The sequence below is a fragment of the Typopeltis vanoorti genome, chromosome 15, assembly GCF_054136105.1.
Source record: "Typopeltis vanoorti isolate ZY-2024b chromosome 15, IOZ_Tvanoo_1.0, whole genome shotgun sequence".
NCBI lineage: Eukaryota > Metazoa > Arthropoda > Arachnida > Uropygi > Thelyphonidae > Typopeltis > Typopeltis vanoorti.
In genome coordinates, this window is record NC_143563.1 from 38049256 (window position 1) to 38073985 (window position 24730).

Sequence of the window (24730 nt, forward strand, 5' to 3'; positions counted from 1 at the left end):
TACATATGACGTTGTTCTGTTAGCCAAAAATAAAGTTCAGAAAATACTAAATGACCTTGACAGAGAAAGCAATAAAAAAAGATTTATAAAAGATAAAACAAAATTTATGACCAATTCAGGTCTAAAATTGGTAGATAATCCTGTTGAAATTGTAGATGACTATATATACTGTGGGTGTGTGGATACTAGAATAACAATTAAATTTATTCAAAACGCAACATGTTTCATCGGATTGTCCGACTTCTTCAGGCGTGGGAACATACAAAGCAAGTAAACACAATAAGAAACATCGTATCACTATAAAACGACTATTAATAAAATCAGTTAGCTTTGAACAGTAGCTACAGTCCGTGTTGAAGTTCTATTGTTAAGTAGCTGCGTGCGTCTGATTTCACGCGTGTGCCAATATCGGATAGCAGAGCTGAAAGAGTCCGGTAGATCATAGCTAACGTCATTATTTATGTGATGAGGGTCCATAACGATTTTCTTAGACTCGACTATGCGTCGCTCCACCTCGTCACTGCATGTATGAAGGTTTGAGGTTGTTGTCCAGCTCTGCTATCCGATATTGGCACACGCGTGAAATCAGACGCACGCAGCTACTTAACAATAGAACTTCAACACGGACTGTAGCTACTGTTCAAAGCTAACTGATTTTATTAATAGTCGTTTTATAGTGATACGATGTTTCTTATAGTGTTTACTTGCTTTCTATGTTCCCACGCCTGAAGAAGTCGGACAATCCGATGAAACATGTTGCGTTTTGAATACATTTAATTGTTATTCTAGTCTCGGTTAGAGTCAGTATATATAAATATGAACATATCCCAGTACCGAGTTAATACTACAAATTGATATACTGACTTAGATCCGAGAGTTAGAACAAACATTAAATTTATTCACAACGCAACATGTTTCGTCGGAAGGCCGACTTCTTCGGGCGTGAAGAAACAAGAAAGCAAATAAAAAACACTATAAAGAAACATTGTGTCACTGAAATTCGACTATTATAAGCGTCAGTTAACTTTGAACTGGAGCTGCAGTCCGTGTTAAAGTTCTGTTGTTAGGCATCTGTGCGCGTGTGACTTCACGAGTGCGTCAATATCTAATAGCAGAGTTGAATGAGTCCGGTAAATTGTAACTAATTACTGTTTATATGATGAGGGTCCATAACAATTTCCTTAGACTCGACTATGCGGCGTTCTACCTCGTTGTGTCATATATGAAGGTTTGAAGTTGTTGTCCAGTTTATCTCATGTTGGCAGTCTTCATTATTTGTGTTTACTGAAAACAGGACATGGCTTGACAGGGCACTTGCCCTAGTTCTTTTGTAGGCAATGTCTCTCTGGTGAGACACAAGAGGATGCTCAGTCTGGCCATAGTATGACTTACCACAGTCTCACGCAATTTTGTACACTCCTGGGAATTGTAGATGGTTGTGAGCTGGTTTGTTTTTGCGTATAATTGATCTTAATTTGGGAAGAGTAGAGAAGCACGTTTTTATATTAAACTTTCTTAAAATTCTTTGTAGTTTCTTGGAGAGCGAGCTGATGTATGGTAAGGAGATATAACCTTTGAGGTTGTCCTGTGTTTCTGAGTTGTTTTGATGGTGGCGGTATAGATGCTTGTTAATATTTTTTTGAAGAGTAGCCATGCCTCGTGAAGGTTCTTTTTAGATGTTGTAGTTCATTTTTTAGCTCTTCATTATCGGACACTACAGATCTTGCACGATGCGCTAGAGTTGAGATGATACCTACTTTTTGTGCTGGATAGTGATGTGAAGATGCATGCAGGTGTGTGTGTGTATATATATATATATATATACACACAAGATTAAAAAAAATAAATTAAATAATCGCATTACAAGAGAGCATTTTTGCTGCATAGAGATCACCGATTAAGAGATATGTACATGCATAAAAAGAGGGCTATTTAATATGTCATATTCAGTGTTTACATTTAGACGTGAGACATGGGCAACGACTATAAAACCGGAAGATGGGATGTCAGTGCTCCGACGAGCCTTGGAGATCATGAATGCTCCACATAAAAAAAAAAAAAAAAAAAAAAAAAAAAAAAGGTGGTGGGCGGGTTTGAATTAGAAATGATAGAGAACTGAAGTAGAGGATATTGTGAAGATGAGTTTTGATGATTTAGGTATTTTTATGTATTTCGAGGTAGTGAATTTTAATCTGCAATAATAAAAAGAAATCCATTGCAGAAGTTCTCTCATGGATTAATGATACCACTAAAATTTAAAACTTTCTTTCACCTAATTTGTCTGTAGATGTTTTAAAGCTCAAAGCTGGTATCAGTAGTTTGTGATTTAGAATTGTGGTATGGTTCGAACACATCCGAACCTCCTACTGTAATATCACAAATATAAATAAATAAATAAAAAATCTTCTGACGCCTTTTAATCCCATAAAGAGTAGGTGAAGCTGTTTGAGTTAACCAAGATTGTTACCATAATAATGAAATATCATTAAGGAGGAAAAAAATTAAGATTTTATTCTTTTGATTTATGATCCCATTTTCTTGGCACGATGTACAGTGATAGTTATTTTATTTATTTTTTTTATTATGATTATTTTCTCGATAAGGATAAAGTACTCTTAAGTTGAAGCGTTTTATATTTTCTCGTACGGTAAATAACATATACAACTACAAAGAAAGGACACCGGTGGTTACCAGTGTCCTTTCTTTTGTGCTACCTTCCTTCAGATACAGTATTTCCTTAAGAGTGACGATTATTATAATTTATCAGATAGAAGGTCAGAGAGGAGGGAGGGAACTAAACACAGATCTTTCCTCTGTGTGTTTGATTGGGTAACCATCTAGTAATCTCCCATTGGATCATATAGTAAGTCTGACGGCTTTTGTCAGTATTTAAGATGTGAACTTTGGTAAGTACATCTTAATTTTAATATGCATTCCGACTGTGGTTGGTAACTGATAGAGAACTAGATTTGCTGTTTCCTTCACATCTGATTGTAAGTAGAAATATTGATACGTTTAAATTATATAAATTATATTAAATGATTTGATTATTTTTACTAGCTCTTATGCGCTATACTAGCAAGGCTCACGGAGACCTGGATTCTGGAATGTTCAGTACGAGACCATATATTTAGCTCCTTATATTTAGAAGCAACGGCCAATAGAGATCTCTAAAATTTCAGAATGGAGGTGTGAGTTAACAGTGCAAAGTGCTTCACATTTCACGTAAGCGAACCAAAACAACCAATTATGGTTTTCTTAATGGGGAAATTCTAGAAGAATTTCCCCATAAAAGAATGCGCGTTGAGTAAAGAAATATAATTGAAAGCACACAAGTAGATACACAAAAGTAGATATGAAATATCAGCTTTGACGAAAAATTCAAAAACAAAGTAAATACCCGGAGAATGGTATCTCTTCATGTATAGTCACGAGGGATCAGGTTAAAAATGATTGCTCCTCGCAAAATGCGCAAACGAAAGCACGCCAACATACACGTATTTGTTGTTGCCATGTTAATCTTTTTTGCGTTTTTAAATTCGCGTCTTGATTTTTTTTTTTTTTGGTTCAGCTTAAAAAAGTAGTTGAAATTACAAGATTTTGTACAATTTGCGTAAAGAAGAGCACGCGGAACGTGGAAAAATTGCGAAGTGGCCAGAACTAGAGACCGAAGTTTTGAAATGGGTGCAAGAAAATCGGCAAAATGGCATTGCCATTTCAACAAAAATGATTCGTGCACATGCAGTCAAAGTAGACTGTGAGTGTAACATTGAAGATATTAAAGGTGGTGTTACCGTTTCATGGAACGTGTGGACTTTGTATGCATCCAAAAACAAAAATCAGTCAAAAAATGCCAAAAGAATATGAAGACAAAATTATTTCTATATTATAAGAAATTAATGATGATAGAGAAGAGTCAGATGACAGTGACATGGGTTTTGCAGGTTTCTGAAAGGTCAGTTTACTATTAAAAATTACCTATTATTTTATTCATTTTTTTTTAAAATCATACTTTAAAGTTTAGGTTTTTTCCAGAAAATTGTATTAAATTTCTTGGGTGCGTTTTATACATAGGAGAGTCTTATATACCGGAAAATACGGTAGGTGCAAAATTTCTCAATAAAAACCATTTAAACATAAACAAAGTGTTTACTAATAATTTCACTGAGAATATCACACTTATTCTCAGTGAAATATCAGTGACTGAATGTCACAATGTGGCACATTGCATTTCTTTGTTGCCACTATCTTATCAAAGTTTGGTGTCATGTTTGAAGTGGCCGTTATTAATATGGCCTCTAAATTGATATCACTTAAAGATGAACGCTGTTTGGTTTTGTTCAAGTTCATGACCGAAAATGTTTGTTCACAAGTATGTGTGCTCCGAAACATACAAAATACCTGGTAGGTAGTATCCAACAAACTTTTAAATTTATCCTCATCCAGAATAGAATAAAACTCTTGTAAAGTACTCTCCCTATGCTTGACCCGATAGTTTTCAGAACACTGTAGAACAATAACTTCCATCTGTAGTTCGACAGGTAGATTTCCTGCTTTGACAGAAAATAGATCCTCAATCACTTTTATGCAGACTTCATCTTTATTACTCAATAGCATTCTTTACTGAAACTCCTCACTTAGAAGTGATATGTGCTTCTTATATTTTCCGCCCACCGTTGAATGATATTCTGATGGAATATTCTGTTGACAAGTTAAGAAATGTGACATATCTCTCTTAGCAAGTTGATTTTCAGACAAACTTAATTTCATTTTGAATGTCTTATAAGAGATTAACTGAAAAACAAACTTATTTTTTACTTGAAGCTGTAAGGTAAGGTCATTCAAGTGATCCAAAATGTCACACAAGAAAAATAAATCTTGATTCCATTCTTCATCCATTATTTCTGGGAATTTTTCCATATCTTCTGGAGATTCCAAAAATTCAACTAGTTCATTTTTTAGAGCGACAAAGTGTGACAAAACTTTACCGATGCTCAACCAACCTGCATCAGTATGGTATGGTATATCCTCGTACTCGGCATCATTTTCTTCTAGAAACGCCTGAAACATTCTGTGTTTCAAATTCCGAGCTCGAATATAGTTGACCATAGCAAATACTACTTTAATCACATGATCAAACTGCAAAACCTTTGAACATAACACCTGCTGATGAATTAGGAAGTGAAATTTTGTCAATGGTTTACCTGCATACTGTTCAATAAATGTTACAGCACCAACATTTTTTCCACACACAGATAGGGCACCATCAGTGCAAACTGCTACCAAATTCTTGAAATTTAAGGATAGTTTTTCGGCTACATACATCTTTACATTTTCTGCGCTCTCCTTTCCTTTCATTGAACACAAACCAGCAAGCTCCTCTGTCACCCCAAAATTCTTATTAACACCTCTTACATATATTAAAAGCTATGCAACATCTTTACGTCAGTACTTTCTTCCATAGCAATCGAATAATAGAAAAATTCACTAACCGATTTTTGCAGGTTATCTTTAAGATCCTCGGCAATATCAGCCACCCTGCGCTGATAAGTCATACGGAACAAACTGATATTTTCAAAATTATTTTTCTTATCAAGACACAGTTCAGAAACGGCAATCATCAGACACTTTTTTTATCAACTCTCCCTCAGTAAATGATTTGCCAGCACAAACTATTTCTTGTGATATTTTTAAGCTTACCTTTGTGGCAACTTCATTTGCAGATGTCACTTTTTTCAAAGCTTGTTGCTCACCGCTAAGAACTTTCAATAACTTTGCTGCTTTTATTTGCTTTTCACTTACATCCAGTTTGCCAAGGTTAAGATGTTTCGATTCAAAATGACGTCTCAGATTGTACTCTTTCGGCACAGCGATAGATTCCCGTCAAGCAATGCACACTATTTTGTCCTTCAACAACATAAAAAAATATTTGTTTGTCCACTCAGGGTTAAATGCTCGATGTTTCAAATCTGTTTTACGCTTTGCACTTAAGTTCATTGTGTCGTGATTGACAATATTAATTACAAACAAACTAATGATGAAAGACTCGCAATAATGCAGGTTATGATAACATTTATGTAATGTATTGCTCCAGCTACAACCAACCACTACACTGCCAAAACCAGTCAAGGCACAGCCAACTTTGTGCAATACGATTCGTTCTCGTTCGTAGACATCAAGTCGTTATCATGGAGATGCAACTTTGAATTTCTCTGCAGCGACACTAGCACTAACAAAATCTTGAAGCGATTGTAATAATTTGTTATTAAATAAGACAGCGGGAATAATTCCAAATGCAATTTATTGTTGAGTTGAAAGAAACATGATTATGACATTTATCGTATGAACGTAAACATGCAGTCTTAGTAAAATTTAATTCAAATTGTCCAATTTCATATTCCCTCGTATGATTAATTAATTTCAATTTGGCAGACGGGACAAAATAAATAGCATTGTGGGCCACATGTTGTGCAGGCCTGATAGAGATAATGAATAACAGAGGGGATAATGTACATCCTTGTTTCACACCCGATTTAACATTAAACCATCTTCCTGTACTTCCTTCAATTCTAACTGCTGACTTACAAACCTGCATTACAACTCAAATAAAGACTAAGTATTGCTTAATATAATGCCCCATTGACACCATGTAACCGTAGTATATTGAATAGCTTCCCTCTTGGCACCTTGTCATATGCCTTTTCCAGATCAACAAAACTTAAATATAGATCTTTGTTATATTCCCATGCTTTCTCAACTATTTGTCATAAAGTGAAGATCTGATCCTGACAGCCTCTATTTGGCCTGAATCCAGCTTGTTCTTCACCAAGCTTTTCTTCCACAATTCTTCTCAACCGTTTCTCAAGTATACTTGCATATATCTTACCGGGAACACTCAGAAGGGATATGCCTCTGTAATTCTCACATTCAGTTTTATTTCCCTTTTTATATATGGGTACTATGAGAGCTCTACTCCAATCGTCTGGAATTCGTCCCTCTGTCCAGGCATTCTGAACTATGCTGTGCAGCCACTGTAAGACTCTTATACCACCATACTTCAGCATTTCTGGTCGAATATCATCTACTCCTTCTGCCTTTCCACGTTTCAAGCCTTTGATGGCTTTTTCTACTTCAAGTATGGATATGTATTCCTGACTGCATGCCTGGTCAGTGTTTTTTATCACTGTGCTGTCATCACTGCTTGTTTCATTTAGCAGTTTTTCGAAGTAATTACTCCATACTTCAAGGATATCTTTTTTTCCCATTTTCATGTCACCTTTATCATCTCTAATTCCTTTTACAGCACTCTTTCCTCCATTCCTAAGCTTCTTCAACAACCTCCAGAATAGTTTGTCACCTTCTTGATATTTATTTTCTATGTTCTTGCCAAAGTCCTCCCATGACTTTTGTTTAGCTAGTTTCACACACTGTTTAGATTTCTTACATTTGTCTCTGTATTTTCTAAGAGCACAAGCTGACTTATTTGCCAGGAACTTTTGATATGCTTTCTTCTTTTCCTTCATTGCCTCCTTAACTTCCTGTGTACACCATGGAGTTCTGATTTTTCTATCCTTGCAGACAACCTCACCACATGCCTCTCTGGCTGAGTGTTTTCTTCAAGGCTTGCCGCTGGATCTCCAAGGTTTGGTTCCTATTTTCAAACTCTTTCATTTTTTCTTCAATAATCTTTGTGTATTTTAGTCTGCAGTTCACATCTGAGAGCTGCTCAACTTTTATTCGTTTTAAAACTTTCTTACATGTTATTCTTTTCAATATGAAATTCAATTTTATCCTAATCAAGACTAAAAAGTGATCACTTCCAATTTCAAATCCTCTGTACACTCTGGTGTCCTGCGCCAGGTAATAAACATCACTATCAACAATAACATAGTCAATGAGACTTTTCTTATCCCTTGCCTCTTCTCTCCATGTGAATTTGTGCACATTTTTATGTTGGAACATGGTGTTAGTAATAACCAGTCCATGTTCTTAGCAGAAATCCAACAGGTATTTGCCATTATTATTGGCTTTGCTCTTTTCTCCAAATTTTTCCAAAATATTTTTGTATGTCTGACAATCATTTCCTACTCTGCTATTTAGATCCCCAACAAGGACCAACTTTTTCTTTTTCGTTGTGTCAGTTGCTTTTTCTAAAGCATCAAAAAATTCCTCCATTTCTACCTTAGTACAACCTTCTGTGGGACCATAGGCACAAATAAATCTCATTGTTGAATTCCCCATTCTGATATTTGCCTACATCACTCTACTTGAGACTGCCTGCCATTCAAGAAGATTAGCCTCGTATTTTGTGTTGGATACTATGGCTACTCCTTCTTTTCCTTGATTGTCATTTCCTGAATATAACATTTTGTATTTATTGCTCGGAAAGATCTGGCCAGTTTTTGTCTTTTTTGTTTCAGTCATCCCTATTATGCCGATCTGGTACTTAAGGGTCAAAGCTATATAACTAAGAGGAGACCTCCACATAGCTTTTAATTCTTAATTCTTCGGCTAGCTCCATTTCTTTGCCATTCAGGCTTCTTATGTTGATAGTACCGATCCTTAACTCTAGTGATGTTGAGTTGGGGTGTGTTTTCAGATCTGAAAACAATAAATACTATGGAAAACGTATTGGGAAATTAAAAGTAGCTGTCTTAATACCTGTAAGCCATTCAGTCATGTTTGGCATAGAGGCCTATTAAGTAAGCTCCAATCATTGTAACTATTTTCTTCTAGTTTCTACAATTGGTTTGGCAATGTTTCTGTGATTGTACATGTATTTGTGGTGGTAGATGGATCTTTATCCTCAAACTCGCTAATACTCAGCTAATACTAGAATTCCATGTCCACACGGGTATCCGAGTGGCTATGTACTTCACAACCATATACCTGGGGAAGGAGCGTCCTAGTTTCGATTCCTGTTATGAAGTTATGCCTTCATCCCTCATTAGGAGGGCTCAACCAGTCCTAAGATGCAGTTGAGGAATGGGGGTTCCCCCACATGAATAAATAAAACTAGAATTCCACAAAGTTCTGTATCATCATCTAATTTCTTCCTTCTGGTATATCCATGATCTTCACCAGCTGACTGAAAATATAACCTACATGTTTGTCAAATGACAGTGCTACTGTCATTTGATATGATAGTACACTAACTGCACTGTCATTCTGCCAGGCTATTGGTTTGGTTGCCTGAATAGATAGCATACCTACTCTCCAACCACCAGGCTGTGGGTTTGAATCCAACTCTGAACATGGATATTTGGCAAAGTTTTGCTGTGTAAACTGTTTTCATCACCCTTGAAACTACTGTTCTGCTTATTGTAGGCTTGAAAAGTTTTCTTTTGTCTCCAGACCAGCATTTATGGGTTATCTAACCTTTAGTCCTCATGCTACAGATGCACTAGTCTTACCTTTTGTGAGTGAGATCCACAAAAAAGAAAAAAAAAATCTTAATACAGTGATATCTCATTTAACTGACCGTTGAATAGATTAGTCGAGTGGTTAGCGTATTCCACTCTCCACTCAAGAGGCTGCGGGTTCAAATCCCGCCATGGGCATGGATGTTTGTGATTGTTTGTGGAAATACTAATGGTGGTGGTGGTCAGCAGTAGATAGCATTGGTGTAGTGGTGGAAGCAGAGTTGTAGAGTATGTGCTCTCCCTCGATGAGTCTTTGGACCCCCTGGAGGTGACAAATAATAATAATAATAATTAGTCTGTCAGCGACCTAGTAAGCATCATGTAATGGTACCTTCAGTTATCCAAACAGCAAATTGCTTTTCTGACATGGTCAGATAATTGAGGGATTACTGTATTATATTTTGCAGATTAGATTGCATTGTAATCATTGTATTGTAAATGCATTGTAATCATTTATCCAAACAGGAAGTAACCGAGTGATACTTGAAACAGAAGTGGGGACAAAGTTTTTGAAAATCGAGGAAGTTATAATTTATTAGTTAATAACTGTTTATAAAAAAAAAAAAGAGTTTAAATGTTTACCCCCTACAACTGATTATTACTACTTCACTTGATCCTTTTCTGGTAAATCACATTAGTCATCCCCTTCTGAGGTTATGAAATCTGGAACCTGAAGTATCGTTTGCAGAAAGCAAACATCTAATATAGCCAAAAACTTATAATCTCTAGCTTTTACCCTCCCAAACATACCATTTCATTAGTGTGTTTTAATCTTTTGATTCAGCTATAATGTTTTTTAATTCTTTTGAATACTTATTTTCCTTAATATCCAATAACTGTGGAGATGTTATATTTTTCTCCAGCAGAATCTCATTCAAAAATAAAATCCTGTGTTTTTCTAAGTTTATTTTTAGTACACTGTTTTCTGAAGAACATATTTTACAACCACAAATGGATGATATCTCTTTTCTACAAGCATTTGGTTTTACTGCATTATTATTATATCACAAAAGAGCCTTTCTAGCTCATTCAGTTTTGACAATGCTCTTTGGTTGGGAAGACATGGGTTCAAAGAACCCTTTATCAGGGCTTTTCATATGAAAATAAGTTAGCTGTCATACAGTGGTAACAGGATTATTTTTCGCATGGGAGACTCTGGGAATAGGGATTAATTGCCTTATTCCCTTACATCTGGTTTTAAATGTCTTCATGGTACATTGTTGATCTATGTGCATGTGTAAAATAGGAAAATCACAATCACACTAAAGGTGATCCATCATACATTTCATTAATTGATTGTGCATTCACTACCACATCTTGCATTTAATTTTACTCATTCACCACTCCATGCTTCCTTCCTGAATCCTTTTCCCCCCCTCATCTATATTCAGCTCTCACACTTCTTATTCTCTGCACTTCTTCAACTCTGTGATAAATCTCTACATTTGTTAACTTATATCTTAACTCATATTATCTCTTTTTCCTCCTGTCTGTGTATTGCTTGCATGCACATCACCACCTATAAATTCAGTTTTTCATTGTTTTCTTTTGAATTAAAATAATTTTATCAGTGCAGTATTTAAAATATGAAAAATTGTTATAGTAGTCATTGTTTGTTTTTCAGAACATGTCTATGCCTAAGAAACAAGATATTTATTGCTGGCCACAAGATGTTGGTATTATTGCAATGGAGATATATTTCCCTTCATATTTTGTTGACCAGAAAGAATTAGAAGAGTTTGACAAAGTTTCTAGTGGAAAATATACTATTGGTCTTGGACAAGCCAAAATGGGATTTTGTTCAGACAGAGAAGATATAAATTCATTGTGTTTGACTGTTGTAGAGAGGTTAATGGAACGTACAGGAGTAGGTTATGAAAATATTGGTCGACTAGAGGTAGGAACAGAAACAATAATTGACAAATCAAAAAGTGTAAAAACTGTTCTAATGAAATTGTTTGAAAAGAGTGGAAATGCTGATGTTGAAGGAATAGATACTACAAATGCCTGTTATGGAGGTACAGCAGCACTTTTTAATGCTGTTAATTGGATTGAATCTAGTTCTTGGGATGGTAAGACTTATTACTCATTTTTAACTTTATACTGTATTTAATTTTCTAAATTAACTGAGAATTATAAATTTCCCATTAGTGTAAAGCAAGTCATGAATAGGGCATCAGTATGTTAATATACTACACTGTGAATAAATGAAAAAATGTAGACATGTGTATGCTATTGAAGGAAAGTTCATTTACTAATGAATTATATTATCTAAATAGTGTTATTTAGATATTGTGATTTTAACTTACTCTTCATCCTTCCAAGGATTTTTAGACCAGTGACTTTATTATTTGACACCTCCAGGGAGTCCAAAGACTCATCGAGGGAGGGCACTCGCCCCTCAACCCAGTCTCCACCAACTGATCGCAACCACACCAACGCCATCCACCGCCGACCACCACAACCAGATCTACAGACAACCACAAATACCCATGCCCACAGCGGGACCTGAACCCGCAGCTCCCCGGCCAGAGAGTGGACACACCAACCACTCAGCCGAGTGGAAGATAAGAACTGGATTTATTTAGGAGTATAACATCATCTACATAAAGTAAAGGGGGCTAGAACTGAATATTTCCAAGTTTGATACCGAGCTTAATGCTACTTTCCTTTGATATGATCTAAATAGATGATGAATGAGAATGAAGATAGTGTGCAGCCTTGCTTTACACCTGATTGTATGTCAAATCATCTTCGCATACTTCCTTCAATTCTAATGCTGACTTACAACTTACATATAAGTTTTAATAAAGGAATACCATGAGCAGACATATAAATACAAAATTAATAACAGAAAAACTCATGTAAAAAGATTATTTAATAGTATAATTTTTGCCTGTGTGTCACAGGCATCTTCAGTACAAATTAAACAATATCTGTCAGTTCCAAAAAGCACCACCAATGTAGCTAGTGTAAGATAACTAAAAAAGTCAAAAAATTTCCTAACAAAAAAAAAATTATATATACAATAAAAAGTTAGGAAAGATTAGCTGATTTATAAAGTACTATCACCCATAAAGGGGATAGACGTAAACCATCGGATCTGTTTAAGTTAGGAGAGTGAAGTAAAGTTTCACATGTTTCTTTATAAAGCCACTCCATGAGAAACCGACTTTTTTGAAGGACTCTTGTGTTTTTCCAATGAACTCTATGTCTAGTGGTGATGGCATGTTCTGCAAGTCCAGACTGTTCAGGTTTAAGGTATTCAATATAAGACTGCTGTTCTTCTAGCTGAATAGAGGCAGATCTCCCAGTTTGTCTGAAATAAGATACTCCACAAGAGCAAGGAATCTGGTAGATACCTGGATAATTAAGATTTGGAAGCTTATCCTTAGGAGAAGTGAGAAAGGTGGAGATTTTTCTGAATGGTCGAAAGCAACAAAAATATTCAGTGGTTTTAAAACTTTTACTATACGTTCACTAATGTCTTGTACATAAGGGATAGGAATGCACGTTATTTCTTCTGTATTTGTAGAGGAAGACATATTAAAACTACTCAAAGCTCTTTTGATGAAGGAATTCTTATATCCATTAGATAGAAAGGAAGAAGTAATATATTGCAGTTCTTTCTGTAATAGATCGTCTGAAGAACAAAAGGAGTGGGTCCGATGAACCAGTGTTTTAATAGTTCTGCCTTTTGACTGGGATGGTGATGAGATTCAGCATGGATACAGGCCATTATGGCCTGTATGAGTCTTTTTTTCTATAGACTGAGAAATGTAGATTACCATCTGGTTGGCGAAGAATTAAAATATCTAAAAAAGGCTAACTGCTTATTTGATTCTACTTCTAGGGTAAACTGGATCCTTGGATGAAGTGCGTTTAACTTAGTGAGAAACTGTTAAAGTTCATCAGAAGAACCATTCCATATAGCAAAAATATCAACATATCTGAACCAATGAGTAGGTCTGGGAGAAATGTTGTCAAAGATACATTGTTCAAAATGTTCCATAAAGAAATTGGAGATAGCAGGAGAAGAGGATTGTCTATTGCTGTTCCTTCAATTTGTTGATACAACTTATTTTTAAAGGAAAAATAACCAGAATGTATTACAAAATCAAATAATTTTACAGTGTCTGAAGGAAATTCCTGTTGCAGTAATTCAGCGCTTTCAGAGAGAGGCACATTTGTAAATAAAGAAACATCTAAACTGATCATGATATCTGAAACTTCCAAATGAAAATCTGAAATTTTATTTTTGAAATCCAAAGTATTTTTTATATAAGCATCAGTTCTAGTTGAAGAGGAGAGTAAATTTGATAAAAATGTTGAGATTTAGTAAGTGGGACAACCTATACAATCTACAACTGGTCTCAACGGAATGCCTAGTTTATGAACTTTTGAAAGACCAAAAACCCAGGTGGACGACTGAAGAAAGTTTTAGATTTTTTCTTTTGACCTTCATTGCTCTTATGGATTATCTTATTTTGGACAAACCGGAAGATCTGCCTCTATTCGGCTAGAAGAATACCAGTCTTATATTGAATACCTTGAACCTGAACAGTCTGGACTTGCAGAACATGCCATCACCACTAGACATAGAGTTCATTGGAAAAAGACAAGAATCCTTCACAAAAGTTGGTTCCTCATGGAACGACTTTATAAAGAAACGTGAAACTTTACTTCACTCTCCTAACTTAAACAGATCCGATAGTTTACGTCTATCCCCTTTATAGGTGATAGTACTTTATAAATCAGCTAATCTTTCCTAACTTTTTATTGTATATATAATTTTTTTTTTGTTAGGAAATTTCTTGACGTTTTTAGTTATCTTACACTAGCTACTTAGGTGGAGGTTTTTGGAATTGACAGTTATTGTTTAATTTGTAATGAAGATGCCTGTGACACACAGACGAAAATTATACTATTACATAATCTTTTTACATGAGTTTTTACGTTTTCTGTTATTAATTTTGTATTTATATGTCTGCTCACAGTATTCCTTTATTAAAACTTATTGCTAGACTTCACGGAGAGTCTTCCAAACAATCTGCTAGATACGGTAAAGTATTAGTAAAGAAGGCCAAATGCATTAACAGAATCATATTCCTTAAGCGATGTAAGATGGCTCAGGTTATTCCTACCTGCTGTAAAATAAAAGAATTTTTAGGTCCCCAAAAACTCATCGGATCTACTTAAAAGCTAGTAAGTCACTTTTAAATTATCAGCTACACGAAGCTGAAAAATATCTAGCCCTCTTAAATAGAGAAATTATGGACATCAAAAACACTTTAGAATCTGTTTTAACGGTTGAAACTTTTAACATTATAGTGCGCATATCTTTGCATTCTTACCTAAAGGTCTTTAATGATTCTCGTGATAAGCTAAAATGCAAGTTTGAATCACTGATCAGTCTACCTAGATCCAGTAATAATGTTATTAATGCAGATAAAGTAGTTATCAATGTTTCCAGACATCCACTAACAGACTGTGAACGTTTTGGTTTTTCAAAAGGACATGCTTTCTCCATAGCTCCGAATAAGGTGCCCCTAAGGGATTTTTTTCATAACATAGACAGAGGTATTGAATCCTTATCCCAAAAAACGGCCATCAGGTTTCGTTTTGAATGTACGAAAATTCTTTTTAATGTCAAGCCTCCTCGTCCTAATCTTTCTTACTCTGAATTTAAAGCATCGAAATCATTGAAGAATAACAATAATTTAATTATTACGAAAGCTCACAAAGGGAAGGCTGTAGTTATTCAAGATAGGAAGGAATATGAGAGAAAAATGTCTATTACTTCGCGACTATTCATCTTATAGGCCTCTTACATCGGATCCTATCGGGAGTCAATTGAAGAGACTTAATTCTCTTATAGATATTTCTAAATCACTTAGGGAATTGAACAACGTAGATCTGAATATAAATTAAATTTTACTTTAATAAATATTTCTGATATTCTGGCAACGTCATGTTGCCATTTTCAAAAGGAACTTACAAAAAGGCACGTGCACGCAGGCACTACAACACAGTAACTGAGAATGAAGATATGAAGCTATCATTCTCTAAGAAGTCCTGATGGTGCCCTCTAGCGGGCTAAGTAGGTGTTCTTGGCTGTTGGGCTGAAGGTCTGCTGATGTATGCCTCCCAAATTTGGGGCAGTCGCATACAACCAAATTTGTTGAGGTTTGGAGAGTTTCTTAGGGCTGAGGCTGATTCCATAAATAGTCTTTCGAATTTGTATTTGCTACGATGTATTACTGTAGCTTTCTTCCACCATATTCTGTGTCATGTATCCAGAGCATGGTCTGCAAGACCAGAATGGCTGTACTTGTGAAACTGGATGTAGTTCTTGTGTTCAGAAATTCTGATATTCGTTGTCCTGCCTGTTTGGCCAAATTACAACAGTTTACAACTGCAAGGGACCTGGTATATACCAGGTAGGTCTAGGGGAAGTGGTTGGTCTCTTATAAATAATGTATCTTCATGGAATGAAGATCAAAAGAAAAAACTTAAAACCTTCTTCAGTTGTCCACCTAGATTGTATGGTCTTCCGAAAGTTCATAAACCAAGCATTCCATTGAGACCAGTTGTAGATTGTATAGGTTGTCCCACTTACGAAATCTCAAAATTTTTATCAAATTTACTCTCCTTTTCAACTAGAAGAACTGATACTTATAAAAAAATACTTTGGATTTTATTATTATTATTCCTGACACCTCCAAGGAGTCCGAAGACTCATTGCAGGAGGACACCTACAATTATCTCAACCACTACACCGAACCTCTACTATGAATCCACACCATCTACCGCCCACCACCACCACAAATAGTATTTTATGTCTGAAAATTGCGTGTGTTCTGAAGGGCTTATTTGTCTGTGTGCGGGATGAAAACCTGAGTTTCCAGGGGAAAAAACCCTGCTACCTCTGTATGAGATCAGCTAACTCACCTTCGATTGAAAATCGTCCATATAAAGATTCCTCCTGTTGCAATGAGAATCGAACTTAGGCCTATTTCAATCAAAGGGTGCAATGTACCGTCATTCTTCCGATTGCGCTACAGAGGCACTCAAAAATAAAATTTCAGAACTTCGTTTGGACGTTTCAGATATCATGATCAGTTTAGATGTTGTTTCTTTATTTACAAATGTGACTCTATCTGAAAGCATTGAATTACTGCAACGGGAATTTCCTTCAGACATTGTAAAATTATTTGATTTTCTAATACCTTCTGGTTATTTTTCCTTATTAAACCTAACTTAAACAGGTCCGATGGTTTATGTCTATCCCCTTTATGGAAGATAGTACTTTATAAATCAGCTAATCTTTCCTAACCTTTTATTGTATATATAATATTTTTTTTTTGACCTTTTTAGTTATCTTACACTAGCTACTTAGGTGGCGCTTTTTGGAATTGACAGTTATTGTTTAATCTGTACTGAAGATGCCTGTGACACACAGGCAAAAATTATACTATTAAATAATCTTTTTACGTGAATTTTTCCATTATTAATTTATTTTGTATTTAAACTTACATAAAAATTGCTGCTCTGTATCATGTTTAATGTTTCTCATAGCCTTATTATCTTTCCAGATCTACAAAATGCACAATATCCCATGATTTCTCAACCATTCACCTTACAATAAAAATATGGTCTTTGACAGCTGAGTCCAGCTTGTTCTTTCTCAAGTTTCTCTTAGTCTCTTCTAAAGAATGATGCACAAATTTTACCAGGAATGCTTATTAGGGAAATTCTATAATTATCACATTCACCTTTATTTTCCTTTTTGTAGGTAAGTATAATGAGAGAGATCTCTTCTGCAGTCATCTGGAATTCAAGCTTCTGACTAGGTCTTCTGCAATGTGGTATAGCCAGATAAAATGTTATACCTTCTTATTGGAATGTATCTGGTCAAATATTGCTCAGTCCAGCTGCCATTTCACATTTCAGTTTTTAATGACTTTTTTCCTACATCCAAGGGAGACTTACCATACTTGCATTGCCATCCCCCATTGTTTGGGATGGCAATGCAAGTATGGGATTATGTTTCCATCTGCCACAACATAGACGTAATTACTCCAGACATCGAGAATATTTTTTTCTTTGGCTTTTGTCACCCATATCATCTTTGCTTCTATCTTGTTTCATCTTTTTTTTTTTTTGGTCGTCCTTAACTTCTGTTTTTGTTCTTGTCTTCTAGTGGAGTGGTATTAGGCTATCTTTGGGGTGGTCTCAAGCTATTCATTCTTTCACTGTGTTCAGTCTGTTTTGTTTTTGTATTTGTACATTTTAGATATTACCAGTTTTAAGTCTGTTTTAAGCATTTATGTATTTCTCTGCTTCACTTTTTGTCCCAAATCATACCTGTGTCATTTTTATTGTTTGCATTTCACTTCTGTAGTCAGTACTTTATAGATTTCTGTTCTTATGCTTTTGAACTTGATTAAGTCTGAAAATATTGTTGCCCATCCCTTGTTACCTTTAAGAAATTGGGAACAAACTTTAGCATCAGTGACAACTTCTTTTGGATATAACATAAAGCATTTATAAATTAGATGCCAAGAAATTATATTCTTGGTTTTATCCTTTATTCAAGTGTAAGCAAACAATATTTGCGTGTGAATTATCTTCATGCTAGCTACTTATATATAGATGTTAATGACTTCACATTAAGCTTTAGTATCCCATAATGCAAAGCACACACATTCTTAAGGGTGTGTATAAAACTATGCATTATGAGAAAGTGAACTTCCAGACCAATTTTGACCTTTATTGGGGGATATGTTCAAGTGTAGGGATACTTCTCCAAAAACTCGTATGATCCCTCAGATCACCCAACAATGAGTGACTTAATCATTTAGCTCATTACTCAGCGATGGGCTCACCCAGCCACTGAGCAGAACCCTCAGCAGTGGCAGGCCCACCCCACCACTGAACAGAGCTGCTGATATCCCAGGAAAAGCAGCATCCACTTAAGCAGCACAAGACACTTCAACAGACTTTCCCACTATATGAGTAAAGGGAACTCTCCAAAAGCTCAGGTGATCCCTAGATCACTGTAATCTGAATGAGTGACCTGAAGGATCATTTAGTTCATAGCTCAGCAGTGATTCCACTTAGTGACAAGCCCACCCCACATTTATATAGATATTTAAATAAGAGTTGGTGACATTGAGCATTCTTGATGGACTCCTTGTTTTTATTGTTTTCTGTGACTTCTTCATTGTCCCTTACTGCTATTTGTTTGTTTTGATATATATTGGTTATTGCTGAGAGTTTGCTGATATGGAATGTTTTTAACTTTTTGAGTATGATCTGTAGATTGTTTTTGTTTCTTATGACTTTATTAATGGCTTTTCATTAATTTGTAATTGCTGTGTGTGTGTGCGTGCATTCGCATGATTACATTGAATTCATGAGATACTTGTCCATTAGGATTTTTAATATAAAACTAAATCACTATGTGATGCATGGTCCTCTTTTTCAGAAGCCATAACGTAGCTTATCTTTTACATATGATTTAATTTTCAAAGTTAATATTTGTGTGTATTGCTTATAAGCAGGAGACTTCCTCCTCTATTGTTTTTACATTATACTTATCACATTTTTTATATATTAGAATGATAATGGCCTTATTTCTTATTTTGGGTATTTTTCCTTGCTCCAAGATATTGTCCAGTTATTTAAACCCATTCAATGAATAGAATATAGGCATTCTGTTCATCAAATGAATAAATACAAAATCACTAGAAGTTTATAATTTTTTGTATTTATTCCATCTTCTCCAGAGAAGAAGTTTGCAGATTAATTTGTGTTGCTTGTTCAGTTTTTGTAATGTTATTTTCTCCTTTCTGTAGTTAAATCTGCATTATATCAATTTAGTTTCATTCTTGTCTTGCCATAAGTTCTGAAGGAAGAAGTCAAGCCAGGTTTCTTAATATTTTGTATGTAGTTGGCTTTTCAATAGAAATCTAAGATCTTTTTCCATTGTTGCTATGAAGTAATCCCATATTTCTCTTTTTTTTCCTGTATGCTTTTTTTGCTGTTGCACTTGATGTTTATAATTAATTTCTGCTTCTAGTGCTTTTGTATTTATTCATTGTTTGTAAGCTGCATTCCTGTCTTTAATTATTGTTTTAATATTCTCATCCCAGTTTATTCCCCTTTTCCATTTCCTTTTTGTTCCAAGTCATTCTATTGCTGCACTTATTAATATGGTTTTTAAATTATTCCTTCTGTATCATCACTTTCTTTTATTAGTTTTTTAATTTCCATTTAATGTGTGAAAATATAGATTAGTACTTAGATTGCTTGCTTAATGATCAAGTTGAATTAATTCCTCATATAGTTTACTCACCATCAGCCCTACTCTTCCATTCTTCCATACATTCGGTATCCAAATTTCTCATCACACTCATGATTCATATAAACTAATCTATCATTTACATTCATTAACACCACATGCCACACTTTCTTTTTTTTTGCTACTTACCACATATTGAAAGAATCTTATTTTTCATTTTGTGGTTGGCTCATTGCTTCCTGTTTTACAGGATGAAAAACCTGTTTCCAGGAGGATAAAACTCTGTCATCTCCATATGAGACCAGCCAACTCATCTTCAGTTGAAAACTCCTCATAAAGGTTCTTAACATCCTAGACAGGATTCCAGCCCAGATCTTTCCAACTGGAGGCATTCGTTAACTGAAACACAGAGGGACTTTACATTGAAAGAAAAATGGCATCAATGTTTTCCTATTCAAATACCAAATGTTCAGCCTCTTTTCCCATAAATTACAAGTAACTTCTAAATTTCAACATGAAGCAAAACCATAAAATGAGGATTATTTTTTATTTTATTATTTTTTGTTGTTAGATGCTCAAATTTAGCACAATAAAATAATGTTAATATTTAAATGGAACAATTCACTTGCATACTGATTTTCAGCCATATTTCATGCACATGTTCAATGTTTCAAACTAAAATGAGAATTATTGCAAGTTTTGGTAGTTATTAAAATAACTACTGAAATCTAGTACATAAAGTGAGCTCAATCGGTATTATCATTTTTCCAGCGGTGGAATAAATCAGTTAATTATGAATATGTATATAGTTGCATCCTGAGTTACTCAAGTAATGCATTCTGTAAACCTTGACGTAAGTATGACAAGCTTAGGAGTGTGCTTGGCTCAGTGCCATGGCATGTAAAACTGCAAGGACTGGATGTTGATAGTGCATGGGAGGTGGTTAAGAAGTGTTTGCAGGAGGCAGTGGTTGACTGTATACCAAGAGTCCGAATAATAAATCAAGTAGGGGTTAAATGGATGAATAACACTATTAAGCTTGAGCTGCAAAAAAAGAAACATTGTGGAGGGAATTTAAGGAGAAAGGTGACCAGCAGGTGCAGGAACAGTATAAAGCTCAGGCCAGGATGGTAACAAGGGTGGTAAGAAAAGCAAAAGTGGATTACGAAAGAAAATTGGCCATGCAGGCTAAAGAGAATCCCAAACAGTTTTTCAATATGTTGCAAGTAAAAGGAAAAATGTTCATGGCAGAATGATTTTAAAAAATGCTGAGGGTAGGGAGGTAACCGAATCAGTCGATATAGTGGAATTACTGAGCAAGCACTTTGCAAGAGTATATCATCCAGGTGGTGACATTGCAGGAATGGAAGAACCAACAGCTTATACTGGAATTGTGATGAATGAAGTAGAGGTAAATAGTCTATTACAGAACCTCAATGTCAATACATCTGTGGGATTGGATGGTATACCAGCTCATGTCGTACGTGAAGCGGCTAAAGAATTGTCAGTGCCCTTGACCATTTGGTTTAATTTGAGCCTCGGGTCTAGGTCAGTCCCAAGGGAGTGGAAAGAGGGGAAAATAGTTTCGCTGCATAAAGGTCGTTCCAAGGCTGCTGTTGAAAATTATCAGCCAATCAGCATAACAGGAATTGTTATCAAGGTCTTGGAGAAAATAGTCAAGAGGAAAATACAAGATTGGATAGATGAAAATGGAATACTGTATCGGAGACAGCATGGTTTTGTGAAGGGTAGGTCATGCCTCAGTAACTTGCTCACATATTATAACACAGTGACAGCTAAACTGGATAAGGATAATGGGTTTACAGTGATTCTACTGGACCTTGCTAAGGCCTTTGACAGGATACCACATGGAATTCTAATCAGTAAATTGTAGCATATGGGGATGGATATAGGGTTGGCGAGGTGGATAAGAGGGTGGTTGACGGAGAGATACCAGAGAGTGGTTTATTCAGGAGTAGAGTCCACAAGACAGCCTGTGACTAGTGGTGTGCCACAAGGATCTGTTCTTGGACCACCGCTGTTTAATTTGTTCATTAATGATATAGGAAAGAATCTGAAAGGAACAGTTCATTTGTTTGTGGATGATGCAAAGTTGGGTAGGGCAATAGTGAATGCAGATGATGTCAAAATTTTGCAGGATGATTTGAATAGATTGGAGGTCTGGGCTAAGGAGAATGGATGTCAATTTAATGTGGCAAAATGTAAGGTTATATATTTTGGGTGAAAAGATTAGCAGCAGTTTACTGCATTGGTGGAACTGTACTCCAGGAAATTTATGAGGCACGAGATTTAGGAGTGTTGGTGGATAAGGAGTTGAAGTTTAGGGGGCACATTGCAAAAGTAGCCAAATCAGCTCATCAAATCACTTGGTTGCAGAAGAATACGTTGACAAGCAGGTTATTGTTCCTCTATATCGAGCCTTGATAAGACCCCATCTAGACTACTGTGCCCAGATTTGGTCGCATAGCTTTCTTCTTGATGGGGAGGAGGTTGAGAGGATCCAGAGGCAAGTGACCAAGATGATAGCAGATCTGTGGAATGAACCTTATGGGAACAGGTTGAGGATTTGTGGGTTGCAGAAATTGGTTGATAGGCGGAGGAGGGGAGATATGATTGAGACATTCAAATTACTGAACGGTTCTATAAAATTAATTCAGAAGATATTTTTGAGAACAGCTGGTTGTGGGAGGACTAGGGGACATCCATGGAAACGGGGCAAAAGTGTGGTTAGTAAGGGTGTTAGAGCTGGGTTCTTTACTTTTAGAGTGGTGAACGAGTGGAATGGGCTGCCAGAGTCTGTGGTGGATGCTGTGACAGTGAATGAGTTTAAGGCGAGATATGATAGATACTGTGTGAATGTCGAATAGTTGTGATGAACATGATTTAGGGCCTCCCTCGATGAGTCTAAGGGCTCCCTGGAGTTGCCCGTAATAATAATAGTAAATCAAATTTGTAAATCACATACAATAAAATGTTCAATGGTTACTCATACCACTGTCTTACATTAATGTTTTTGCCATTAATCAAATATTTTCCATTTTTAATATTTTTCATTTTTGGGATGATTAAAAAAAATTCAATTATAAAAAAATTTATCAGTTGTATTTGAATAATATACATACTGTAAATATGAAAGTATGAAAAATACATAATATAAAAACAAACTGAAATATTCACTTTTGAAATAAAAACCTCTTGTGATGGCTGAGTTGGCTGTTCTAAGGAATGCTGTTCTTCTGCGGGAAGTTTTACCCCTTTCAATGTTGAAGGTAGTTGGAGTCGTCTGAGTTGTCACCCTGACTTTGTTGTGAATGGCATCTCGCCAACATGTCTAGAGTAGATTGTGTGGTCACATGCTTCTTGTCCTCGTAGATGACCTTATAGCTAGACATATCAGAATAGATACGGCGGCTAACATTTTTGAGCCACTCAGTGTTTGGATTCATCGATTCTAATTTTGCTAACGGCATGTCTGTCAAGTTAAAAACCTCGGCTAGTACTTTTGTTGAAAATTTCTTTGTCTCACGGTTCAATCGGCTTAGTATTTTCTTTGGAATTTCGGAATGTCTCCAACTGAATAAGGTCATCATTAGTTAGCTCTTCGTCGTGACTCAAAAGAAGCTTGTTAATGTCACCATTATCCACTCCCATCTCTAATTGCTATGCCAGTTGCACACATGTCTCCATTGCCTGCTGTAATTCTTGTGTCAACTCAGCACCCGTATCAATCATTGTTTGCTCTCCTTCCATGAAATGCTTAAAATTTTGTACCATTTCTGTGCAGAATTTCTTCCACGCAGCGTTCATTGTTGTCTGCTTGATTTCATCCCAAGCCTCCCCGATGTTTTTGATGGCGTTAAGATTATTATATTTCTTCCAGAAAACACATATGTAATGCCCATACCACTATCAATGGCTTTGATTGCTTGGGAAAATGTACACCGCACGTAGTAGTCTTTAAAGGTTGCAATAGTGAGGTAGTTCTAGGAGGAAGGTAAACAACTTTTACGTCAGGATGAAAGTCATCCAACTCTTCTGGGTGACCAGGGACATTGTCCAGGAGAAGAAGCACTTTAAACAGGATTCCTTTCTCGGCACAATATTCCTTCACCTGGTGAACAAAGTGGTTATTGAGGGAAGGTTCTTGCCATTGTCTTTTGGGATATGGATGGTGTTAATCCTTACCAAGTACCTCAGAAAAGGTGAAACAGTTTCACCTGAAATAGTTTATTCAACAACAGTTTATTCAACTGTTGTTGAATAAACTATTCAACAACAACTTGAAAAAACTGTTGTTGAATAAAATAGTTTATTCAGCAACCGTTTATTCAACAGCTCTGAAGGAATTGTAGGAAGTACTAATGCCATGGGAAACTGAGCAGAGGCTTGTCGCTTTTGCCGAACAATGCACCTGTTTGCACTGCTGATGAAGCCCAGCATACAATACACATCTTAGGCTTTCAATGTTTGCCTCACCCACCCTATTCACCAGACCTGGCCCCATCTATTTCCTATTCCCAGATTTAAAGAAATGCCTGAAAGGAACAAAAATTTGTGCAACATGGGAAAGACTTGTTCCTCAGATAATATCAAATGATGCAGCAGCAGCATTGTAACGTGCATAAAACTTTGTGGGGCATATGTAGAATAATGTGTAAGACGTTCTACCTCAATTCCTTCATGGTGATTATCACAACTTTTCAGTACACCATTAAGTGGAAATGTTTAGTTGTTTTCTGATGATTCAAAGCTAGGTTGAGTGTGATAGTCAACGAAGATGACTAGAGTTCCTGCAGATGGCTTAAATAGACTGGCAGAATGGGCAAAGGATAATGACTGTCAATTTAACATGGCCAAGTCTAATAAGGCCACTTTGGGATGAAGAGATCAAGCCATGTGCTACATTGATTGAACTGAACTGCAAGAAGTTGGTCAGGATTTCGAAGTGATTGCAGACTGAGAGTTGACATTTAGACGACAC

The 24730-nt window shown here is 35.8% G+C and overlaps 1 protein-coding gene across 3 annotated transcripts in view; it reads left to right on the top strand.

Annotated features, from left to right (window-relative positions):
- Hmgs (hydroxymethylglutaryl-CoA synthase) overlaps positions 1 to 24730 on the top strand; it is a 169161-nt gene that overhangs the window by 69374 nt on the left and 75057 nt on the right. For all 3 annotated transcript variants that reach the window (XM_090404627.1, XM_090404626.1, XM_090404625.1), the window contains exon 2: positions 11047 to 11494. In XM_090404627.1, coding sequence (XP_090260753.1) covers positions 11050 to 11494 — 445 coding nt within the window. In that variant the 5' untranslated portion in view covers positions 11047 to 11049. The remainder of the gene's footprint in view (positions 1 to 11046; positions 11495 to 24730) is intronic.